This window comes from Apodemus sylvaticus, chromosome 10 (genome assembly GCF_947179515.1).
Source record: "Apodemus sylvaticus chromosome 10, mApoSyl1.1, whole genome shotgun sequence".
Classification (NCBI taxonomy): Eukaryota; Metazoa; Chordata; class Mammalia; order Rodentia; family Muridae; genus Apodemus; species Apodemus sylvaticus.
In genome coordinates, this window is record NC_067481.1 from 66744119 (window position 1) to 66767763 (window position 23645).

At 45.1% G+C, this 23645-nt stretch overlaps 1 protein-coding gene across 2 annotated transcripts; it reads right to left on the minus strand.

Annotated features, from left to right (window-relative positions):
* Positions 1-12368: 12368 nt before the first annotated feature.
* On the minus strand, positions 12369-22283 carry LOC127694533 (T-cell-specific guanine nucleotide triphosphate-binding protein 2-like). Of its 2 annotated transcripts, XM_052196022.1 has the most exons (3): positions 22055-22283; positions 21427-21532; positions 12369-14082 (listed from the first exon to the last, which is right to left on the minus strand). In XM_052196022.1, the coding sequence occupies exon 3, from the start codon at positions 14060-14062 to the stop codon at positions 12809-12811; it is 1254 nt and encodes a 417-aa protein (XP_052051982.1). In that variant the 5' UTR covers positions 14063-14082; positions 21427-21532; positions 22055-22283; the 3' UTR covers positions 12369-12808. The 2 variants fall into 2 exon arrangements, with proteins under 2 accessions (XP_052051982.1, XP_052051981.1); XM_052196021.1 differs by lacking the exon at positions 21427-21532.
* Positions 22284-23645: the final 1362 nt, after the last annotated feature.

Consider the following 23645-nt stretch of genomic DNA (forward strand, 5'->3'; position numbering starts at 1 on the left):
CCGGTCATGACCACGTGGAGGGCAGGTAAGAGCCCAAGGGGCAGAGAGATGAGAGAATGTGGGAGAGAGCAGAGAGAGCAAAGAGAGAGAGGAGGGGCAAGTAGCCCCTTTTATAGTGGGCCAGATCTATGAGGTGGGGCATACCAGGCTATTGCCAGGTAGGTGTGGGATGGAGCTTAGACAGAATACCAACAGTTAGAGCCCCTGCAACTGGAGTTACAGGCAGAGCAACAGCTCTGGCCACTTCTCCATGTTTCTGAATCACAACTCTAGTACCTTGGAGGCAGAAGTAGGCCTATCTCTGTGATTCGAGGCTAGCCTGGTCTACAAAGCAAGTACTAGGACAGCTGGGGCTACACAGAGAAACCCTATATCAAAAATAGATCTACTTATTTTGGGTGTATAAATGTTTTGTGTGTGTGTGTGTGTGTGTGTGTGTGTGTGTGTGTGTGTGTGTGTGATGCGCATGCCTAGTGCCACAGAGATCAGAAGCTGTTGGCTCCCCTAGAACGGAAGTTATGGATGGCTGTGAGCCACAATAGGGGTGTTGCGAATTAAACCCCAGTTCTCTGCAAGAACAAGTGCTCTCAACCAATGAGCCATCTCCCTAGCCCTTCAGAGCCCTGCTCTACTGTAGGAATCTGTGGGGAACCCTCCCTGGAGTTCAAGAAAAGGATGGGCCTTGGAGAAAGAACTCTGTTGTCATACAGTGACAGGAAGACGTGGCTTGAGAGATTACTTTTAAGGTCTCTGCCCTCTTGACTTCTCTGGCTCAGAAAATGACAGCAGGCAGCACACTGCAAGATGCCCTTGCACAGGAGTGTACCTGATCGATGAGCTTGGTCAATGATTGACAGGCTGGGGAGGTGACGTCAGTAAGGGGCTTACTGTGCAAGCACAGGCACCTTGAGTTCAATCCTCCAGATCCCACATCAAAAGTTAGGTGTGGTGATACGTGCTAGTAACTCCAGTACAGAGATAGGCTGATGGCCGGCCAGCCAAGCCTATTTGATGAGCCCCAGTTACAGTGAGAGACCTTGCCTCAATAAACAAAGTGGAGAACCTCAGAGAAATGACAGCCAAAGTTGTCCTACAGCCTCCACATGTCTGTGCATATACAGGCCATGATTTACAAAGTAGGTACAACAGACCCCTAGGGCCAGGCTTTCCCTATCCCTGAGACCCAAAGGTCATCGCCATGGGTACGAACTTCCCAGTGATCTCTCCTGTGTGCGGAACATCGCCACACCAGGGGACATCAGCAGGATCACCACGATCCACCTGTGTTCTTCTCTACCCTTGGCCTTTGTAGCTGACCTCTGCTTCCAGACTGTTACCAGAGCAAGAACAAGAAGCAGATTCCTGTCCCCGCTGGGCTACAGGGAGAAGTCAGTTTCCTCAGAATCTCAACAGGCACTCAGCAAGCAGAGGCGGGAAGGTCTCTGAGTTCTGAGCCAGCCTGGTCTACAGATCAAGTTCTAGGACAACCAGGGCCACACGAAGAAACCCTGTCTCAAAAAAGAAAAGAAGAGAAGAGAAGAGAAAAAGAAAAGAAGGAAAGAGAGAGAAAAGAGAGAGGGAAAAGAAGAGAGAGAGAGAGAAAGAAGGGAAGAAGGAAGGGGGCGAGAGGAAGGGAGGGAGGAAGGCAACAATTGTGGCCCATGTCCACAACCCAATTCCTGTACATGTGATTTTTTTTTTAGAAACAGCTAGAGGCCCTAACCCCTCTCTTCCCCCCTCTGTTCCCCCTGAAGCCTAAGAAAGGAAGGCTGCTATAATCAGTTATGCACTCAGTCCCCTGGCACTAGGGGTTGCCACTTCCTGTTCTAAATATAGTGTCTGCATGAGCCAAGTAGAGTCAGTCCCCAAGTTCAGGAAAATGTTTTAGATTCTTACATTTTAATGATCCCAGCATTCCACCTCAGGAACCATTTCCACTCAAGCATGCCTCCCAAGAATGGGTATAGCCAGTAATCTCTGGAAGAAACCCTGGCTGGCACAGCAGGGTGTATCATGGTCTGGGCACCAGATAAAAGTCCACACACAGCAAAGGGACTCAGCAGATGAAGCGTGTGGACACAGGGTATGCAGAGCACATGCAGCCTGTTCTTGAAGAAGTTATTTACCAGAAATGGGCTTGCAGCTGTGGCAGTCTGGAGTTAGGGTTTCATCCTGGGACCAGGACTACATACCTCCTGCACATGGTTACCCCCATAGGAGCTATGTTTGTAGATCATCTCCCCACAGAAGTACAGGAACTAGTCACTTCAAAATCCATCACCTCTTACCTGCTGGCTTCACTCAGCAAGATATGAAGAGGCTCCGGTATGAATTCCTGTGTCACACACACTGAAGACCTGGCTCCTCAGGTCGGCTGTGTGCTCTGCTGTCCTATTCACTGAGCATCACTGATGCTTCCCAGGCATGTGGGTGCTGTCCCCACGCCCAGGGGTTTGCACCATGGTACATGCTCTGGGTCAGGTCTCACACATGAAAGCCATGCACAGATACACATATGCATGTGCCTATATGCCAGCAGACATAGATAGATCCTTCCCTTTCTAGTGGCCCATGTTAATAAAGTCACCCGTCATTTGCTTTGAAACTAAAGAAAGGATCCTGGTGTCTCTCAGAGATTGAGGTGGGGGAGGTCTTAGTTCCAGATCGAACACATTTGGTGTCTCATTGACATGGTTCCTACATCTGACCCCAACTCATACCCCAGCGGTCTCCCTGTGACATGGAAACTCTCTGTGGCTCTGAGGGAATTGACTCCCTGGTCTCCTGCTGTCCTGGGACAAAGGTGGCTCTCTGTGCTCCCCACCCCACAAAGAACCAGAGTCAAGATCCCAGTTATCATACAGCCAGCTGCTTCCCAATTCAAAATAACAGAAAAGTCCATGGTGAGATCCACAGATAAGCTCTCCTCCTCCTGCTGCCTCTACCCTCAGATTAGATAACGACCCAACTGTGTGTGCTGTGAAACTGGCAAGCATGTCCCTACACCCTGACAGCCCCTTGGAGTAGTCAATCCTGCTCTCAATAATTTGGGGTATAATTTAGCCAAAAGAAATTTGTTGCTGTTGTTGAAAATAATAGATCTCCCTTGACGTGATGGTGATCAGGTAGCTTGCCGGAGCTAGAAGTGACACAGATTAAGTTAAGGGACACAGACTCTACTTCCCCCTGAGCCAAAACTTCCCTCAAACCCCAGGGATTCTGTGCTTGACTACAATGCTGGTGTGGCATGCTGACAGGGAGTTTACACTTTCAGAGGTTTGTCCAGACGGCCGAATTGTAAGAAACGTGAAAATGAGGCAGAAGGGCTGGGGGATGTGTATTTGTATATCGGTAGCCACAGGAAGTTACAGTTAGTGTGTGTGTGTGTGTGTGTGTGTGTGTGTGTGTGTGTATGATTTGACCATGAACAGGGTGGGTTGTTTTTGAGACCCAGATCTCTGCGGATGGAGCAGAGTGCTCAACTGAGACCAAGGCATTTTCCCTGGCTAGGAGCTGTTGCCCAGTACAGCCTGACTCAAGTTTTCATGAGTTGAGGCTAGTACCCAATATGTATAATATACCTACCAAAGACTTTATAGAACTTTAAAGAATCAAAAAGGACTCTAATATTTCAGTAAGGTTACCCCAGTAAAGTAACTGCTTAGAAGGGTTTTCTACACAAGGTGGGCCTGAAGCCAGTTGGCAATAGTCCAACCTGAGATGTCTGGACCATTCCGTGCTATGTCTCCTCTCGTCTCTCCTGTTCTGATTGGTTGACCTTGATCCTTAGCCCTGCCAGATAGTCACTCAGAGGCAATCTGGTCCTCAGCCTCCTGGTCAGGCTCTTCAGGACTGGCAAGGTTTTCAGGTAACTAGGAGATGATTAACTCATATCACAGAAGGTAAGAGGCTCTTCCAGAAGTTGGAGAAAGGAACAAGGCCATACACCCCAAAGAGAAGCTGAGCCATTGCCTGGATCTTGAGAGTCTTTGATTTTGTTTTGAGCCCAGTTTCAAACCCTTACCCAAGCTCTAAGAGATAGATTAGTCTAAAGAGAAAAACCCAGTTTCAGAAAAATAATGTCAAGTTTGCTCTACAGTCCAAGCTACCCAGTTCTACACTCTGCTGTACTCTGTCCAGGTCCTGTCTAAGATGGCAGCATGCTGGGGGACAGTGACCCTGTAGAGCTCTGCCTGGTAGGATTTCACCTGAAGAAGCAGGAGCTGTGCTGGTTTTCTGGGGATCATGTCTCTGATTGACAGTTATGGGTGACAATATCTGATCTGTCTACCCTATCCCAACCCTCACACACACCTAGCCTGAAAAGGCTCCCTTTGACCCAGAGGATCTGCTGCAGTAAGTCTGCTTGGTGGTTTGAGATCACATACTGAGCATCCCACAGTGCCCTATATGCAGAGGCCACTAAACCAGAGAAGAAAAGGAAGTGGAGTTGGAGAGATGGCATAGCAGTTAAGAACACTAGTTGCTCTTCCATAGGATCCAGGCTCAATTTCCAGCACCCACATGGCAGCTCACAGCTGTCTGTAATTCGGACAGCTTTAGGTAATACAACATGCTCACAGAGAAGGAACAAGAAAAATCAGTAATAGAAGAGGAGGAGGAATGAGGAGGAGAAGAGGAGGAGGAAGAGGAAGAAGAGAAGAAGAAGAAGAAGAAGAAGAAGAAGAAGAAGAAGAAGAAGAAGAAGAAGAAGAAGAAGAAGAAGAAGAAGAAGAAGAAGAAGAAGAAGGAGAAAGAAAGAAAGGGAAGGAAGGAAGGACAGAAGGAAGGAAGGAAGGAGAGAAGGACTAGAGAGATGACTCAGTGGTTAAAAGCATTGACTGTTCTTCCAGACGTCCTGAGTTCAATTTCCAGCAATCATATGGTAGCTCACAACCATCTGTAACGCAATCTGATGCCCTCTTCTGGTGTGTCTGAAGATAGCTACAGTGTACTCATATAAATAAAATAAATAAATCTTAAAAAAAGAAAAGAAAAAGAAGAGAAAGAGAAAAAGAAAAGAAAAGGAACCGGCTATATTTCAGCCATGGAGTTCTGTTCAAGGACAGGGAAGTCCCTTACCAGGGTCTGAGTAGGATCTCTCTCCTTAACCATGATATGAGAACAACATTGTGTTTGTGTCAGTTTGTCTCCTGAGTATTAGTTGTTGCTGAGATGATCTTTTAGTGTGTGTGTGTGTGTGTGTGTGTGTGTGTGTGTGTGTGTGTGTGTGAGAGAGAGAGAGAGAGAGAGAGAGAGAGAGAATTTATGTGCACCACCTGTACACAGGTGCCCATGGAAACCAGAGGAGTCAAATCCCCTGGAGTTGGAATTACAGTTCCAGCACCTGTGAACTGCTATGTGGGTGGTGGGAACCAGACCCAAGTCCACTATAAGAGCAGTAAGTACTCTTAATCACTGAGCCGTGCCCACAGCAGGGGATGGCACCAGTTCCTCACAGTCTTTACTCTCTTTAAGTCTGCATATGTATTTGTCTGTGTTCGTGTGTGAGAGTGCAGGCACACACATGGTACAGTGTGTATATGGACGTCTGTGCTCACCGCTCCCGTGTTTTGAGCCCTGATCTCATTATTGGTTTTCCTCTCTGTTCCCCAGGCTAGCTGGCCTTTGGTTTTCTACGGTCTCCCCCATCTCTGCCTCTCGTCTCTCAGTAGGAACTCCAGGATTACAGATGAGCACACTACTCCATCTAAGTTTTATGTAGGTTCTGGGGTTTCTGACTCAGGTCTGCCCACTTGTGCAGCAAGTGCTTTGTCCACTGAGCCATCTCTCCAGACTTCACGGTATTCTTTTAGTCCAATCTCTTGGCTTCTCCTGGGCACAGCTGTATCTTTAAATTTTCATCTACCTTTTCTGAGTGTCTTGAACGTTCACATCTGGGGTGTAGGTTCTTTGTTATACAAGCAAAATTTAAGTTTCCATCCAGAGAGTTCTTAGAAATCAATAGACCATGTTACTTTTGCTGATAGGTAGTACCAGGTTCCAAAACAGATTTCTCTCATTTGTGTGTTACTCATGCTGCTCCATTCTATTCGCCTTTTGCTTGACACATGCAAAAAACTCAGTTAGAGATACTATATTTTTAAACCTTCTAAAATAATTTGATCATGGATAGAGAGAGAGATGACTTAACCATTAACATGTCTCTTGAGCACTGGAGTTGGGGTCCCAGTACCCACATCATATTATTTACAACCACTTATAACTCCAGCTCCAAAGAATCCAATGACTCTGGCCTCCACGGGCACTTGGGGTATAAACCCCATGCCCCCACACACATATACAGATAATTTAAAATAAATTTTTTTTAAAATAAAACAATTTGAGTGAGAAAATAGGCAATTCAATTTGCTAATAAAAGTATTCAAGGGGGGGGGGGGGCTGGCGAGATGGCTCAGAGGTTAAGAGCACTGACTGTTCTCCCAAAGCTTCTGAGTTCAAATCCCAACAACCACATGGTGGCATACAACCATCTGTAAGGAGATCTGAAGCCCTCTTCAGGGGTGTCTGAAGACAGCTACAGCAAGCGGGGCCGCAGTGAGAGCTGGAGAGTTAGCTCAGTGTTTAAGAGCACGGACTGCTCTTCCAGAAGTCCTGAGTTCAAATCCCAGCAAGCACACAGTGGTTCACAACCATCTGTAATGAGATCAGATGCCTTCCTCTGGTGTGTCTGAAAAACAGCTACAGAGCAACACTATGTATAATAAATATAAATAAATCTTTTTTAAAAAGTGTTCAAGATAAAACAATGTCCCCATTAAAAGTGAATAATGCAAGCTTCCAAACTGGAAAAACAACAATAACAACCACAAAGACAACAAACCAACCCACAAACAAGGGCTTTCTGGTGTGCTCTGCTCTCTGATGCATTTGTGTTTGCCAGTGCAAGTCTGTTCTGCCAGCCAGAATTGAAATCACACCATGACCCAAGCTCTTTGTCCCTACTATATACAAATAGTTATGTTTCCCAGACTAAGGGGCAATCACTTTCTCTTTCTATTAAGAAATGAGGGCTTAGTATGTAACACTGACCCCAGGCTGCTACTATGTGTGTATTTCACAAGGAAAAGAATGTATCTCCCAAACTAGTCTGCAGTTGTGACAGTTATCTATTCTTCCTTCACCCCTCCCCTCCACAGTAAAGCCTGGGCCACCCACATGCCCTGTGGGTCAGGAAAGGTGAGCACAGCAATGATGGACAGATGCCCAGCTACCAACAGATACATCCACTTGGAACACATTCCCTGCACTGCATGGGCTATTTGTCCACAGCCTTCTTATAACTACTCTCAATCCAGTATCTTAGTTCCAGAGATCTAGAGGTGCTTTGTAGCCCTGTGGGTAGTAATCAGCAACTCACCTTCCACTTTTGTCCCTCTGGTGTCCTGCTATCGCTTTGGGTGGTCCTTATCTTCCTGTAGGTTTTGACAGCTGTTCATTATTGATGCTATGTAATTATAAATTATCAACGTACATTTTATTGTAGGTCTAGCCACGCAGGAATCCCAAGTTTGGGTCCTCCTCTAAGTCTCAAGGTCCCATAATCACAAAAACAGTTTTCTTTTCCTGGAAATGCTCATGCTGCCCAGCAAGAAGCTAAAGCTTGCCTGCTTGGTTTTATTTTAGATGTTTGTGAAGGTGAGTCTCAACCAGACAGCTCCTTCCTGACAGAAGGACACAAGCCAGAGACTATTCCAGGCCTCATTCCAGGGGCTGTTTTATTCCCCTCCCCCTGCTTTCCATGCTGACATAGGAGTGTGTGCTTTTCTGAGCCAGACATATCTTTGGGATGTTTGTGGAGCCCTGTGCTACAGTGGCCACTTCAAGAGGCTCAGCATTGTCCACTGTTGGGGTGATGTTTTTAAGTTTTGGATCTGGTTGGTGCCAGAAGGGTTTTTTGTTTGTTTGTTTGGCTGGTTTTTTTTTTAATTTGTTTTCCTTTATTCCTTTGTGAATTTGGCCAATGAGAACCCTTTAAAGGCCAAAGAGAAGGGTCAGTGTTGGTACCAGGACCTCTGAAACCTGTGACATCACATTGGTGAAAGCATGACCTATATGCCTGTTGCCAAGGCAACGGCCACCAAATTCCCAGAATCCATTGGGCTCACCTTTCTTTACCTGTGATCACGTCGCCATCCCTATATATGAGAAGCACACCCCCTCTTCCCCTCTTCTCTTTCCACCGTCGCCCTTGCCCTTTCCCTTCTCAATAAACCTCACATGGAACTGTTTGGCCTGGTGTGGTCTTTCTGGAGCTGCCGCTGCTGCCCGCTGACCCCAACAGTTAGGGTACAGAGGTGATAGACAGATCCCTAGCTCAAGATAAAAGCTGCCAAGCCTAGGGACCTGAGTTTAATTCCTGGGTCCCACACAGAGAAAACAAACAAACAAACAAACAAACAATTCCACAAAGTTGTTCTCTGACGTGTACACGGTGGTATGCATTTGTGCTCCCCACAGGGAGAGAAAATAAATCAATAAAATGTAATAAAAATACAAAAAAGATAAAAGAAAACCCTTTGGACCTGCAGAGAGAGAGAGAGAGACAAAGACAGAGAGTGGCATTTTGTGCTTAGAGCACTTGGGGAGACACTATCAGACAGGCCCGGAATCAGACCACCATCTTTCCATAGAACCTGGGTCTGAAGATGCTTGCTGTTTTGCTAGAAAGTCAAAGGAATATTTAGGTTATTCAGGATGCTTACAAGGCCTCGCATGAAAAACCAGGCAGTGTTCACTCTAGACTGACTCTGTTTTTCATAGCTAATCACAAAGCAAATACGGTCTGTTGAGATTACTATGACCCCACCCCTAAGGACTCCCTCCCCAATGAACAACCCAAGCCCTGAGGACCTCACCCCTGAGTTCCCCATGTCTGAGAACCCTCCCCCTGGTGACCTTACCCTTGAGAACCCCAGCTGTAAGGACACTCAACCTGAAGAATCCCTGCCCCAAGGACTCCACCCCTGAGAACCCCCAACCCTGAGTACCTCAACACCTGCTGACCCCATCCCTGGTGGCCTCACCCCTGAGGACCTACCTTCATTAATAGTGGCCTCACCCTGTCAACCCTCACCTCTGGTGACCCATACTACCAGAGACCCTAACAGAAAACGAACACAAAGGCAAAGAATCACAGTCTAGACCCATTTTCTTTTTCTTGAACTTTACTGAGGCATAATTGACATTTAAAAATATTACAAGGTTTGGTAGATACACACCTAAGTTTGTTCTTTAAGCTTTGTAAATGCTATTATTTTAATTGTGTCTCTTTTTCTGCAAAGTTATCATTGGTGGAATCCTTAGGAGTGTTGTCTTTTTGGCTAGGGTTCACCCGGGGTGGGAGGCCTTAGGGGTGGTGTCATGTAGACCTCAACAGACAGCATTTGTGATTAACTATGGAAAGCATACAGAGTCATGAACCCAAATGACTTACACTGAACAATGCATGGCTCTCCACAGGAGGTGGGAGGAAGGTTAGGTCTCAAACCTGGGACCGATGGCTAAGTGAAGTGCCTATTTATCATATCAAAATGAAACTGGCTGCCAGGTTCTCCCAGCATCCCTCAATCCATACCTGTTTCATGGTATGGCTGCCCTTCCCTATATAATCCAAATGGTAACCCAGTCTTTTTGTCTACCCTTTACCCTCCTGGCCTTTTGGTCTCCTGGTCTCTTGACTCTCCTCTCCCCTTTCCTCACACGGCTGGGCTCAGGGTCATGTTCACTCTGGACTCTCCTAGATGTCCCTGCCTCGCTCTGCTCTCCCTCATGTCTACAAGAAACCTTCTCCTCTACCATACGTAGGAGCAGTCATGGCCTCCTTTTTTATTTCTCTTTATTTTTCCCCATTCAGGGATCTGAACAGTCTAAAGTATTGATGGAAATGTGTTGTATGTTGTAGTTGCCCGCAGCTACTACGAACTGGGTTGCTGGAACAGAAGCTGAGGGATAGATGGGGAAGGGACGAAAAGAAGGAGACCGGGACGATTCTTTGCCAATCGAGACCCAAACTTTAATCGAGGTCAGACCTTTTAACAGTTTGGGCAAATCCCTCCCCCCAGACTCTGGGCTGAGTTCCAGGAAAGGCTTCTGGAAGTCCTTGGCTCTCCTGCTCAGGCAGCTAGGTGGGTCACCTGCTTAATTCAGGAATTCGTAGACCTGGAGGAACAAGGAACTTAACCTTCACTCTGAGCTTCTCTCCACCTAGGATAAAAATTCCTGCTATAACCTACTTCCCTATTGTCCTAACATTAGATTCCTGCCCGAAAGCCAGTGATTGTCATTGGCCAATGTCAAGTTCCTACCATGAGGAACACCCCAATATGACTCTGTACAGAAATGTTATACAAAGAAAAACCTCCCTTTGCCAGGGTAGTGGCAGCTTTTATCCCAGCACTCAGGAGGCAGAAGCAGGCCTGTGAGTTCAAGGCCAAGGCCCGCCACCTAGTGAGTTCCAGGATAGCCAGGGCTACACAAGGAGACCCTATCTCAGAGAGAGAGAGAGAGAGAGAGAGAGAGAGAGAGAGAGAGAGAGAGAGAGAGAGAGAGAGAGAGAGAGAGAGAGAGAGAGAGAGAGAGAGAGAGAAGGGGAGGGGAGGGGAGGGGAGGGGAGGGAAGGGAAGGGAAGGGGGAAGGGAAGGGAAGGGAAGGGGGAAGGGAAGGGGGAAGGGAAGGGAAGGGAAGGGAAGGGAAGGGAAGGGAAGGGAAGGGAAGGGAAGGGAAGGGAAGGGAAGGGAAGGGAAGAACTACCTTCAACTTTTGAAAAAAAATTTAAAATTTTATGAGTGCTCTAGCTGCTTGTACCCCTGTATGCCAGAAGAGGGCATCAGATCCCATTACAGATGGTTGTGAGCCACCATGTGGTTGCAGGAAACTGAACTCAGGACCTCTGGACGAGCAACCAGTGCTCTTAACACTTAGCCCTTCCCAGCAGCTTTTATTTTAAAGTGTAATCTATACAAGTAAGGCAAGTTAAATACTCCCATGACAGTGATGGCGCACACCAACTTCCTCTCTCACAGTTTCCCTGCTGTATTTCAGAGTTAACCACACCTTTTTGGCTTTACTATGGCATTGCTGGTTTAATCTCACAGTTTGGTTTCCCTGCACTTGTCACACATATAGATTTCAGAGCAGCCTCGTGTTCATTTGTTCAGGAGAAACAGTCTCAAGCTGTGTTCCACTTCCCTTGGCACAACCCCAGCTGTGCCATATCGTCAGTAAAATCTCACATTTATTCTGTTCCTCTGTGCAGTGCTATAACTCTGCTTAAAAAATAATCAAATTGTATTCTTTAAGATATGTATGAGAATATACTTTAATCTTGATTTTCTGTAGACCAGCAGAGACTCACTGGGCATATTGTGTCTACATCTAGGGATTTGCATCTAGGAAGGAGACTACAGAGACATAGGTGCTATCCTTGATCTTCTGTCTGGTTGTCAGGCAACAGCCTGGGTGCTCTATCCCCTATCAAGGAACATTTGAATTGTTCATAGGCTTGTCCACATTTCTTAAGGATTTGTTTTCATGTTTAAGTATGTGTCTGTGTGTCTGTGTCGGGGTATGTGCTTGTGAGTGCAGGTGCCTTTGGTGGCCAGAAAAGAGCATCAGATTCCCCTGGAGCTGGAGTTATAGGGGATTGTGAGTTTTCTGGCATGGGTGCTGGGAACCAAACTCCAGTCCTATATTAGGATAGTATGTGCTCTTAAACCTCTGAGCCATCTCTCCAGTCTCTAGACACAATCAAGCTTTAAAAGTCCCACAGCTAATAACCCAAACATAAATATACAAGTTTGCACTGTTTGGCAATGTTTAGAGAGTGTCAAAGAATAACTGCATGTGTAATTTCCTTCGAGGTCATGCCACTACACACATCATGGGCTGTGTCAAGATTTTTGTGTTGACACCCACACTGCACCAGAGACATTGCTTATCTATGATCTCACTTGCAAATTCAACTTCCTCAAAGTGGCAGGACTGCTAATTTACATTTCAGTCTTTGGATGGGAGACTGAGTTCTTTGCGCATGATTAAGGAAATTCTGTATTTGGGGGGGTGGGGAGGTCCTCTTCAATCACTAGTGTCTTTCCTTAATTTCCTATCCTCATAATTCATGCACAAAACATCATCTGTTAACACGTGAGGACTCTCCAGTGTGCAAACCCCAGACTGCATTCCTGGCTTGTGTAATGGCACCTCTGCAGAAATGCTGCAGCAAACACTGTGACTCAGGCGGTGGTTCCCTGTTGTTTTCTGTTACACTGTTATATGAACTGTATATATGACAACCGTAAATTATGTCAGTCAGCCTGCTGTCACCAGAGCAGCACAAAGCCAAGTCATGTGGTAGATAGATGTATTTTATTAAAAAAATAATAATTTCTTCCAGGTGTGGTAGTGTATACCTGTAATCCGAGAATTCAAGAGGCAGAGGGAGAAGGATTTCTGTGTGAGTTCGAGGCCAGCCTGGTCTACTTCTGTCGAGAAGGAGATCCAGGAGAACCACAGTAAGATCCTGTCTAAAAACAAAGTCACTTCTGAAAACTCTGTGCCCAGAAAGGTTGTACCAGCACATTGTACAAGACTCTTGTTGGGAGTGACATAACCACCATGTGGCATAATTCTGATCCCTTTATTTTCCCAAGGGTCACAAAGCCTAAGAGATATCACAGCCTGGCCAGGGTGCCTCGGGAACACCCTCAGCCGTCTCTCCAGCGTCCTGAAAACACTACAGTCACCTGAGTCCCACACCAGCTGCCTCACTCTCTCAATCTTTAGAACCTTATTCAGAGTCCACACTCTCCTGCAAATAGACTTTTTTCTTAAGTAGAACTTTAGCATCCTCGGTCACTGTGTCAAGAAAATAATTTTGCATATAGTAATTCTTTCTAAAGTAAAGGCCAGTGGCCACGAATCCACCAGTGACAGCAAAAACTTTCTCCATGATTTTTACCAGCTTGTTTGCCACGGATTCATTCGGCTCACTTGACAGCAAATGGGGTGAGTTAATGGTGGACTTCAGTTCCTCTACAGACATGGACCACTCCCTGGCCATGTTTTCCAGAGACTCGTCATCCAGCCCAAAGGAAGCCCTGTAGTGGGTCAGGGTCTTCTCAAGTTCCTCAATGTCGTCGCTGAAGAATGACATCATAGGGATGGTGGCCGCTGCTCCAGCCTTCAGAGCCTCCAGCCAGATGGTCTGTCTCAGGGCATCTCTCCTGCGATCAATAGCAGTCTCGGTAATGTTAGGGAGGCACTGCATGAAGATGTGACGCTTATGTGCCGGCAGCTCTGTCAAAAGGGTGGACTCAAGCTTAGGAAAATCAAACTGTGCTACCTCAATGCTGGAGACCAAGAAGACACGAGTAGAAGGTACGTTGGCATTCTGCAGGTTCACCACACAGTCATTTCGGATATGCTCCAGGATTTTTTCCCTATTGTAGGACTTGGGTTTACACTTCTTCTCATTCCACAAATCACTGTCAATTTTAGTCCGAACAAAATAGAACTTCTTTGTCATTTTTCTGATTGCTTTGGCCAACTGGGCATCATTCTCTGAAAATCGAGTAGCTGAGATGATGAGAAAAAAGTCATATTCCTGGAACTGCATTTTCTTCAGATAGTCTTCTGGTTTGAAATTACTTGTGCCGACCCCAGGGAGATCCCAGATAGTCACGTTAGGGAACTTAGGGTGGATGTATTCCTTCCTAGACTTGGTTGTCTCTACTGCTCCAGTCTGAGCTGCCCCATTCTCCTCATGTCCCACTCCCCGAAGGGCATTAATGATCGTGGACTTTCCTGCCCCTGTCTGCCCTGTCACAGCAATGTTCAGGGGAGCTTTCTCAATGTCTGCCAAGGCAGTGTCGATTATAGAAATCACCTGCTGTATGTCTCCTTTTTGCACATTCGACTGAATTGAATTGATAGTCTGCTCAGAAATGATCTTACTTTCCAACTTGAAATTCTTGAAGAATGCCTCAAAGCTGAAGGCCATATTGTGAGCCTTTGCATCGGGGTTAGAAGAAGACTGACCCATGGCTGTGGGCACACAGGACACTGGAGGGGAGGCAGAAGTAGGAAAGAAGGTCAAAGTTTAGAACATCACAGAGGCACTCAACTCTGCAGGTAGGGCAGAAGCTGCTCTCCAAACTTAGGCTAGGACAGGGAGCATTTCCCTGCTCAATTCACTGCTATTCCTAGGACTTGGCTGCTTTGCTTCCTCAAGAGTGTTCATTCATTGCAATATCTGATTTCTCAAGCCAGACTTTCTAAACTATATCTTTTTCATCTTTTAAATTTTTCACTATTTTGAAAAAAACAAAAGTTAGTACCCAGTACCATCTAATAAGCAAAAGGAGAAATGCCACCACCCTGCAGCCCATTTGTGCTGTGACAGTCGCTGACTTTGAGATGTCCTGGAGGATATAACACAGAGGCACATGGTTTGCCTAGCTTGCACCAGATCCTAGGTTATGGTACATTAAGTTGGTACAGATGGTTTATTTCTTTTATTTTAACTTGTTTAAATTATTATAATCAATATAATGTTAAACTTTATGGTTATATTGTTCCTCTGGGAGCGAGGTCAAAATAAGGGAGACCTCCAAAAGACTAGATTCTAAAATATTAAATAAAAAAAACTGTCTTTATGATACTAAAATCTTGTTTTAAGATTTACATTACAGAAAATAGCACTCCTCTTCATATCAACATCCATGTTCAAATTAAAGAAACAGCCTTTCTAGAGAATATAAAAATGGTCAGATTTAAAACAGAGAGAAAATAAAATTAATTTCATTTAATAAAAATCTTTATAATTGTTATTAAGTTCAAAGCATAAGTTTCTATTTGATACAGGTTTTATTTTGATACAAAATCAAGGTTTTCATTGGTATAAATACTAAATTTAAAAGTACAAGATTTACACCCAGTTCTTTGTTATTATTACTGAGCTGAGATGTTTAAGCCTGTGAGTTTAGGGCCAAATAGAAGTTTAAGGCTCTGCGTTTATTGTTAGGGTGTTTTCTAGGTTTTAATCAAAAATAACTAAAGATAATTTAACAGACAACAGTCCATATTACTTTACATAGATAGTTGGTTTTCACAAATGTCAAAAATCCATAGACTATAATGTTTAAGTCTTAAAAGCTATGTTAAGCTTTCTATATATATTTTTAGTTAATATTGGTCACTGTTAGATTTCTGATGGTATTGAAGACTGTTAGTCTCGCAGACAGCCCAAGCTGTTTAATCCTGAGAAAGCTGATATAGATTTAAATAAATGATTTTCAGGTAACATAAAATTTAAAGCCAGGACATGAGTCAATTCTTACAATGTTAATTTTTAAATGTTAATTCTGACAGTCTTTTAAGATAATACAGTTTAATTGACAGGGATGATAAACTGTTATGTCTATCTCATAGTTTATAATTTACAAAATGGTAATAATTATGCTCAATTGATATTTAGAGAGAACTACAGAATGGAGCAGGAGAGGACCTGAGACCACCTATCCTGATACCATGGTAGCTCTCTCACTAAGGGTATATTTCCCAAGAGACTAATTAATCTCTTTGAGACTGTTTTATTTGTAATACAAAAAGCCAAGAAGATTACCCCCTCAGACAAAAGGTAAGAGGCACCTGAAAGACCAACACACCAGACTCCATTGGCAGGTCTCGAGGGCATGGCAGCCCACAAATTTGACCAAGGTATGTAAGGTTAAGCATGAACCAGATGAGTCACCTGCAGCTTTTCTAGAGCAGTTCATAGAGGCATTCTGTCCATATACATGCTATGAATCCAAGGGCAAAGAATATAAAGCTATTATATTATGACAATGGCTTTTATAGATGGGGCTAATAGAGATATCAAAAAAAAAAGCTTCAAAAGCTAGAAAAATTTGGTGCAGATTGCTGAGAAGGACTCTAAATATGGAGAGGGCGTAATAAAGGGATAGAACCTTTAGAAGATGGTCTTTAAAGATAAAATCTAATAAAAATGAGGACAAATGAGGAACAGTTTAGAGGCAAATAGAAGAGCTGGTTTGCTCCTTCAGCTACGTTTCCTTGCCTTAAAAATAAAAAGTCTATAAAAAGATTTAGTACAGTTTGCTAATACAGAGAGTCAGAAAAAGAGAAAAAAATAATAATAACAGAGAAAAAAGCTACAGAAGATCCTGGCTATAATAGTTTAAAAAAAGCAGAAAAGAGAGACAGAAAAGGACCAGTGTGCATACTATAAGGAAAGAGGCCACTGAGCCAGAGTGTGCCCTAAGAGATAGAAGCCGGGAGCAGAAATTCCCAGGTCTTGAGAAAAGTGCACCCAAATGGTAAACCCAGGTGTTAGCCCTGGGTGAAGACAATGACTAGGGGAGATGGGGTTTTCTGACCACCTTCCCCAACCCAAAAAAAACTGTGGGAATAAAAGAGAAACCCACTCAGTTCTTGGTGGACACACGGGCTCAACACTAGGTCTTTCAAGCCAATGGCGCTGTTTCCAAGAAAAGATCTTGGGTCCAAGAAGCCACTAGCACCAAAATGTATTCATGGACTACCTGAAGAACAGATGGGATGGGTAGCCCATTCATTTAGGATCACCCCAGACTGTTCCTACTCTCTGTTGGAGTGAGACATACTCTCCAAAATGGGGAGGAAGGGCAGATATGCTTCCTGCCCAAGGGGCTGCAACTAACTGGCCCAAAAAGAGAGACTGACCCCTGCTGAAAGTCGCTACAAACCAGAGCAGTTTTCTCCATGATAGAAGCAGGTGCTGCTATGATAGACGACACAAATGTCATCTGGGTAGAAGAATCTTTACCCCCTGGCATGTCAACGCAGAAAGTAGAGTTCGTTGCTGAAAGGACTTTCGGCACCAGGATGAAAGGGCTTAAAAAGGAAGGAGTATAGGGGGCTAGGTGAGTGTGGCTAGGTGGCGTGGGGGAAGGTATCCAGGCGGGCCCTTGCCTGGGCACCTCTGCCCCTGAGGGACCACACACACACAGAATGGTATAGAATAGAGTTTATTCAGGGTAGGGGATGGGAGTTAGTGGTAGAGAAAGGTAGAGAGAGAGGGAGAGAGAGAGAGAGAGAGAGAGAGAGAGAGAGAGAGAGAGAGAATAGAGAGAGTGGAGGCCAGCCATGACCACGTGGAGAGAGTGGAGGCCAGCCATGACCATGTGGAGGGGGGAAGAGCCCCAGGGGCAGAGAGGTGAGAGAGTGTGGGAGAGCAGAGAGCAAAAGAGGGAGAGGAGCAAGTAGCCCCTCTTACAATGGGCCAGATCTCTGGGGCGGGGCATACCTGGCTATTGCCAGGTAGGTGTGGGGTGGAGTTTAGACAAAACCCCAACAGTTGCCCTCACCAAGACCTTAGAACTTAGAACCAACAAGAAAATCAACAGCCATATGGATAACAGGTATGCCTTTGCCACAGCCCACGTTCACAGGGATATTTGCCAAGAGGACTGCTCACATCAGAGGAAACCAACAGGAATTCTTGGACTTCTTAGATGTCCTAATGAAGCCAGCCACTGTGAATATTCACTGCCCAGGACATCCAAAGGAAAAAGACTAAATGGGCAATAACCAGGCAGAGCAAATGGCTCCAGAAATGGATATGCAGGAGCCTATACTGGTTATGTGTCTATAAGAGACAGCCACTGGGAAATAGAACAAAATTAAAGAACAGCCTCACTTAAAAAAGACTAAGATTGCTAACCACTCTACCAACTATTGCCAAGAGAAGGTGCACAGAAAAAGGGAGAACTATACTCCCCAGAAAGTAAGCCAAAGACTCACTAGGCCAAATGCACAGATGGACTCATTTAGTGGATTAAAAACTTTGTCCTGGCAGTTAAGGGACCAAATGTATATATTTATGACTCAGGTTATAATAATAAAACAATATAAAATATGCCAGCAAATAAATACTTATACAGTAAAGAGTAAACAGGACAAAAGACCTAGAAGAGAACAGCTGCCAAGGTTAAAACAAATTTTCCTCGAGTTTCAGAGTGCCCAAGGTAATTAGATCAGATAATAGTTCTGGTTTTGTTTCTAAGGTAAGTTGACAGAGAGATTGGGGACTAATTGAAAACATTATTGGACGTACTATCCCCAGGGCTCAAGACAGGTTAAAAAAGTAAACAAAATCCTATTTGAGACCTTAACTAAATTGACCTTGGAGACTGGCTCAGGCTGGGTGGTGCCTCTCCCCTTGTTTCTGAACAGCTCCTACCATTTTAACCTGATCCTCCTAGAGATCTTCTTTGATAACCCAACTCCTTTGGTGTCCACTGGGCCCTCCCAGGAGGTGTCCCACACTATATAATTTGCCTTAAATGCTCCAGGCATGCCAGAGACTCTTCACTGCTTCCAGATAGGTGACTAGATCTATATAAAAAGGCTTCAGAAACAGTTGCTAAAACCCTGATTAAAAAAAAAACAAAAAACCCTCACCAAATTGACCACAGAGACTGGTGTTAATGATTAGATAGCTCTCCTACCCTTTGTACTCTTCAGGCTTTTGTTCTCTAGGCTCAAGGCGCTCGAGTGGATGAGGCAACGAACATAGAAACAGCTCCTACTCAAGAGGAGGCTTGGAAGTCCCACAATGTTTCCAAGTTGGAGATTCGGTCTACGTTAGACGCCACTGCGCAGAATACCTTGAGACTTGATGAAAAGGCCCTTATCTTGTACTCTTGACCACCCTGCTTTCTGCTTTGATGAGACCCTTTATAATTTTACTCCCTTTGCTTACAATTAGAACCAATATAATTAACCAGTTAATAGTTTTTATTAAAAAAATACATAAATGCTATGCAGATTCTTATGCTATGCCAACAATATCAGAGATTAGGGCAGGACAATCCAAAATATATAAAGTCAGAGATTTAATTCTATAGTTCTAAGATTAGAACTCCTAACAAAAAAAAAAAAAAAGAAGAAGAGGGGAAATGAAGGGAGTTGGGACTTTTCAGAATCCATAGTTGAGGCAGCAAGCAGACTAGAGCCGGGCACGTTGGACAAGCTTGAAACAAGGTTGTGGTTGAGCCATTCCACAAACAGACCGGCCATAAAAGATAAGGGGCATGCTGGGGAAACTCCTATGGGTCATACACTATCTGGACTGGAGTCTCCTGTCTCCTGTCCTTGGACGCAGTTTAAAATGACCTTCCTGCTAACAAAAATAAACCGCCCTCCTACATTGCTGACGGCCCGATCTGCACTATACTAAAAAAAAACTACCCTGCGCGCCAGAATCCCCTGCCAATGTTTGAATCAGCAAATCATGTGTAACCGCGCCAACACCCCTGACAACCCCCCTGACTTTTCCTATATAAACCCCTAACTTTTAAGCCTCAGGGTCAAATCCTCTGTCTCCTGTGAGATACAAGTTGGTCCAGAGCTCTGATAATAAACTACCTCATGTGTTTGCATCAAGTCGGTCTCTCGCGTTTCCTTGAGTGTACGCTATCCCGAGAATGGAGTGGGGGGTCTCCCCAAAAGGAGGTCCTACACTCTTTGGTATGTGAATGAACTAAACAGCTGTGGAATCTCCAAGATGACCACATACTGTTCAGAAGTACAAAAACTGAACTGTGAAACCATGAGAAGTCTGAGTGGAAGACACACCTGCAGCGGCAACATGACTCCTACAGCATGTCATACATGCTCAATGACCCTCTGTATACAGCAAAATTATGGAAAAAATCAAGTTGGTGGTGCCATGCGTCGTAGGGGCCTGAGTGAAAAGGCAGACTAGAGGGCAGTGGGAATCCTCAGTGGCACCCTGATTGGGTGTGTGCTGAGATGCATCTCGGATGTATAAGACCTGGAGGAAACTGTCACGTAATCTTGGGGCCTTGCCTGAGCACAAGGTATCAGAGACAGTTCACCATTCTGGTAGGGGATGCTGGTGATGGGCGAGATATATCGTGCACGTGTAGAGAGGCAGTATAAGTCGCTACCTTTTTTTTTCTCTTTTCCTCTGTGGAACTAAAACTTCTCTTAAAGAGTAAAATCTTAATTAAAAAGGAAAAAGAAAACCCCACCAAATGCTAAAGAAAAGACAACCACCCTCTAAGATATTTAATGAAATTCTTTTAAATTACATTTTATTTATTTTGTGTGTGTATGGGGGTGGGGTGAACATGCAGGGGTAAAGTAACTTGTGAGAATCGGTTCTCTCTCTCTACCACGTGGGGACTGGAGGTTGAATTCAGGTCATCAGACTGTGACTAGTGCCTTCACCTACTGAGTCACCTCATCTCTCAGTGGGATTTTCTAAGAGTCAGTCTACCTGAGCTGATATACCACTCCTTGCCCCATTCCATCTTGTGTATATAGAGTTCACACACACACATGCCAGGAAGTCACTAGGGGACTGACTGCTGCAGAATGTGTCACAGACAGAAGAGATGGTGTGGATGATACATGTAGGGGTCGAAGAAGACATTTGCCAGTCACACCAAGAAGATTCCCCTGTCACTTTGGAACTCACATGACTTCACAGGACTCAGAAGATTTTGACATAGGTAGGACACAAGAAAAAAAATCACACACCCAGGACTAAATATAATGAATGAGATGCAAATCCTCTATACTGAACCTCATAGAGAGAGGGGGCATTTGCTAGATCAGGAAACCAGACCATCCCAAGTCTGAGCAGCTGTTGGGGTAGAGAGCCGGCTGAAGGAAACTGGCTACAGTGAGGGAGCAGGTCTTTTCACTGGGGCCTCCCTGACAGCCACTTGTTACAGAAAGAGAAGAAAGGGAAAGGGTAGTTTGGGGAAGAATTCATCTGAGCAGGTATATAGATCTGGTTTAGTGTGTATATGATCAGGGATGGCAAAAATTCTTCTTAACAGAACTAAAGACATCTGGCCTGTCATTGGATGGGTGAGGGAGTTGTCAGATACCATGAGTACTCAGAAGATTTTGACATAGGACACAAGAAAAAAATTCACACACCCAGGACTAACCATAATGAATGAGATGCAAATCCTCTATACTGAACCTCATACAGAGAGGGGACATTTGCTAGATCAGGAAACCAGACTCACTCAGTGTGAGTATCCAACATGAATGCCCACACACATACTCCAGTGTGGACACACACACACAGCAGATTGAGAATTCTTAGGCATCTGACAGGGACCAACAGCATCCCACTATGTGGCAGCTCTGAGTATATGTGCTAAGTCTTAGAAGGAGGACAAAAAGGGTGGACTCCCCAGAACCTTGTCTTCTAAACACTGAGAGTGCATCGATCCACTGAGAAGAGGCCAGGGCAAACTGAGAGGGAATGCTGGGATGTGTCCTGTGAACCTCGAGTGGGCTCTGTACACACTGTCTCGCTTCATCCCGACAACGCTGCTGGCATAGTGTAATGATGCTCACCTTCAAACTAAGCACTTTTTGGGTACAGTCCTAAGGGTTGAACCAGAGGTCTTGCATGTGCCAAGCAAGTACTCTGCCACAGAGTTGCAGCCCCAGCCTTCTCCACCTTAAAATGAAGGATCAAAGAAACTGAAAAGTTAAGCCACAGGCAGGAGGGAGTCCTGCTGTTGACTAAGATCAGCTCTGGGACCCAAGGCTGAGGTTTGGCCCTCTGAGCTCAGAGTTCTTTGCAGAGGCCAGGACGAGCCTACAGTTTGGTGGAGAAATCAAAGTTCAGGGAGACACACAGACTCTTGAGTTTGTGCTTAGATAATGTTCCTTATCTTCCAAGTAGAAGGTGTTTGGGTATTAGATAAATGGTGTCTGCTGTCAGGTTATCTCCAGTACCATCCCTATCCATTAATACCCTTTCCATAGCCTGGATATGACTGCTTCCTAAAAATATTCCAAATATTAAGCTCTCTGAATGCCTTTTAGCTGTCCTCCACCCATCCTGCCTCTCAGCCTAAGGCTATGGCACCCCAACCATGTCAAGCATGCCTGCAATAGCACCTCCAGACTTACAGCCTATAATCTTGTTTGTAGACCTATATTAACTTAAAGAAAATGTATACATCGTCTCACTCACCAGCTCCTTTGAGAAAAAGAGATTTCCAGTGGCAGAGTGGAGACCAGTGAAGAGCTTCCCTCTCCACCAGGCACGGCAAGCGTACACAGACATGTACAGCTCCGTCTTTGCTACTTGGAAGTCCAAGTGTGCTGTGTGACTACCACAGAGAGCGAGCTGTGTATGAAGAGCTCTGAGGTTTACCCCTGGATGCTGTCCAGCCCTCACAGGAATCTAGCCAACAGAGGGAGGGAAGCACTGACAATGCAGAGTATGAACTTTCAGGAACATGAAACTGAAAGTAGACTACTTTTCATAACATAGAAATTTCTAGGCATAGAAACCGAAAGCCAGCAGGATCAAATGTTGCGTCGGTCAGCATGCTTTTGGCAGGGTATATAGGGGAGAGTGCAGGGATCCAGGCAGGAGGACTGAAGAGGGGAAGCTTCATCTAGAGCCCAGATTGTATCCCTGCCATCCAAGAGCTGAGCCAGAACTGAGCCCACAAACCTACTCATGGCCTTGCCCGCCCCCCAGGTCTGCACAACCAGGCTCCATGGGGATAAAATAATGGCGTGTTTACTTTACACCTCTTGACGTGGTGCAGACTTTCTGAAACTCCCTGGGCTTCCTCATTAACTCACTACGGGCTCCCAGCAAACCCTGAGATCCCACATAGGAAATAAAAACAAATGTTTGCTCAGACTCAGCAATTTGCTACATTTACAAGTTCAGTTTCATTGCAGAGAGAACATGGATGGCAGGTCTAGGAGGGAGCACAGGGCATCCCGCTCTTCCTCCCTGGAATCAGGGTACATCCGCCTCCAGGAATATTGATACATTCATCGCGTACGGGGCTCCACTGAGCGCAGTAATCCAGGGATTATGCCAGACTATCTGTCTCTGGGTTCCTTCCCCTTCACAGGTAACACTCATTGTGAGAGCTGTCAGGGGATCTAGGAGCATCTTCAGCACCTGCCAACGACATACCAGTAACACACGGGTTCTCGAAAGGGGAGAGAGAGGTAGACCCAGTTGAGGTACGTTAATCCAGAAAAAGAAAAAATTCCAATATTGAAATAAAAAATAATATCACTCTATTAAACACTCAACATCCTGTTGCTACTGTAACAATCTGCATAGTGCAAACCCATCATGGTGCTGCAGCTAAGAAGTTCAGAAAGAGTTCCAGCAGGCTAAAATCAAGACATCTGCAGGGCTGGCCTGAGACTGTAACCCAGCAGGGAGAGTGCTTGCCTGGCATTCATTAAGCCATTGGTCTATCCCCAGCACTGCATAAAATGGGCACAGTAATCACAACTGTAATTCCAGCAGTTAAGAGGAGGCAGGAGGACCAAGGTCAAGGTAGGTCAAGGATAGTCGGGGCTACATGAAACCATCTCAAGAATGAAAGGAAGTGGGTGGGGGAGGAAGAAAGAAAAAAAAAGACCTCTGCTGTATTGTTTTCTAGAGACCATAGGAGAATGTTTTTGTTTTGCTAGTTCTAGAAGCTTCTCAGATTCCTTGGTTCTCTTCAAAGCCAGGAAAACTGCCCTTCTCTGACCTCAGCGACTATGCCTCCCTCGACTTTTCCTTCTGTCTCCCTCTTCTG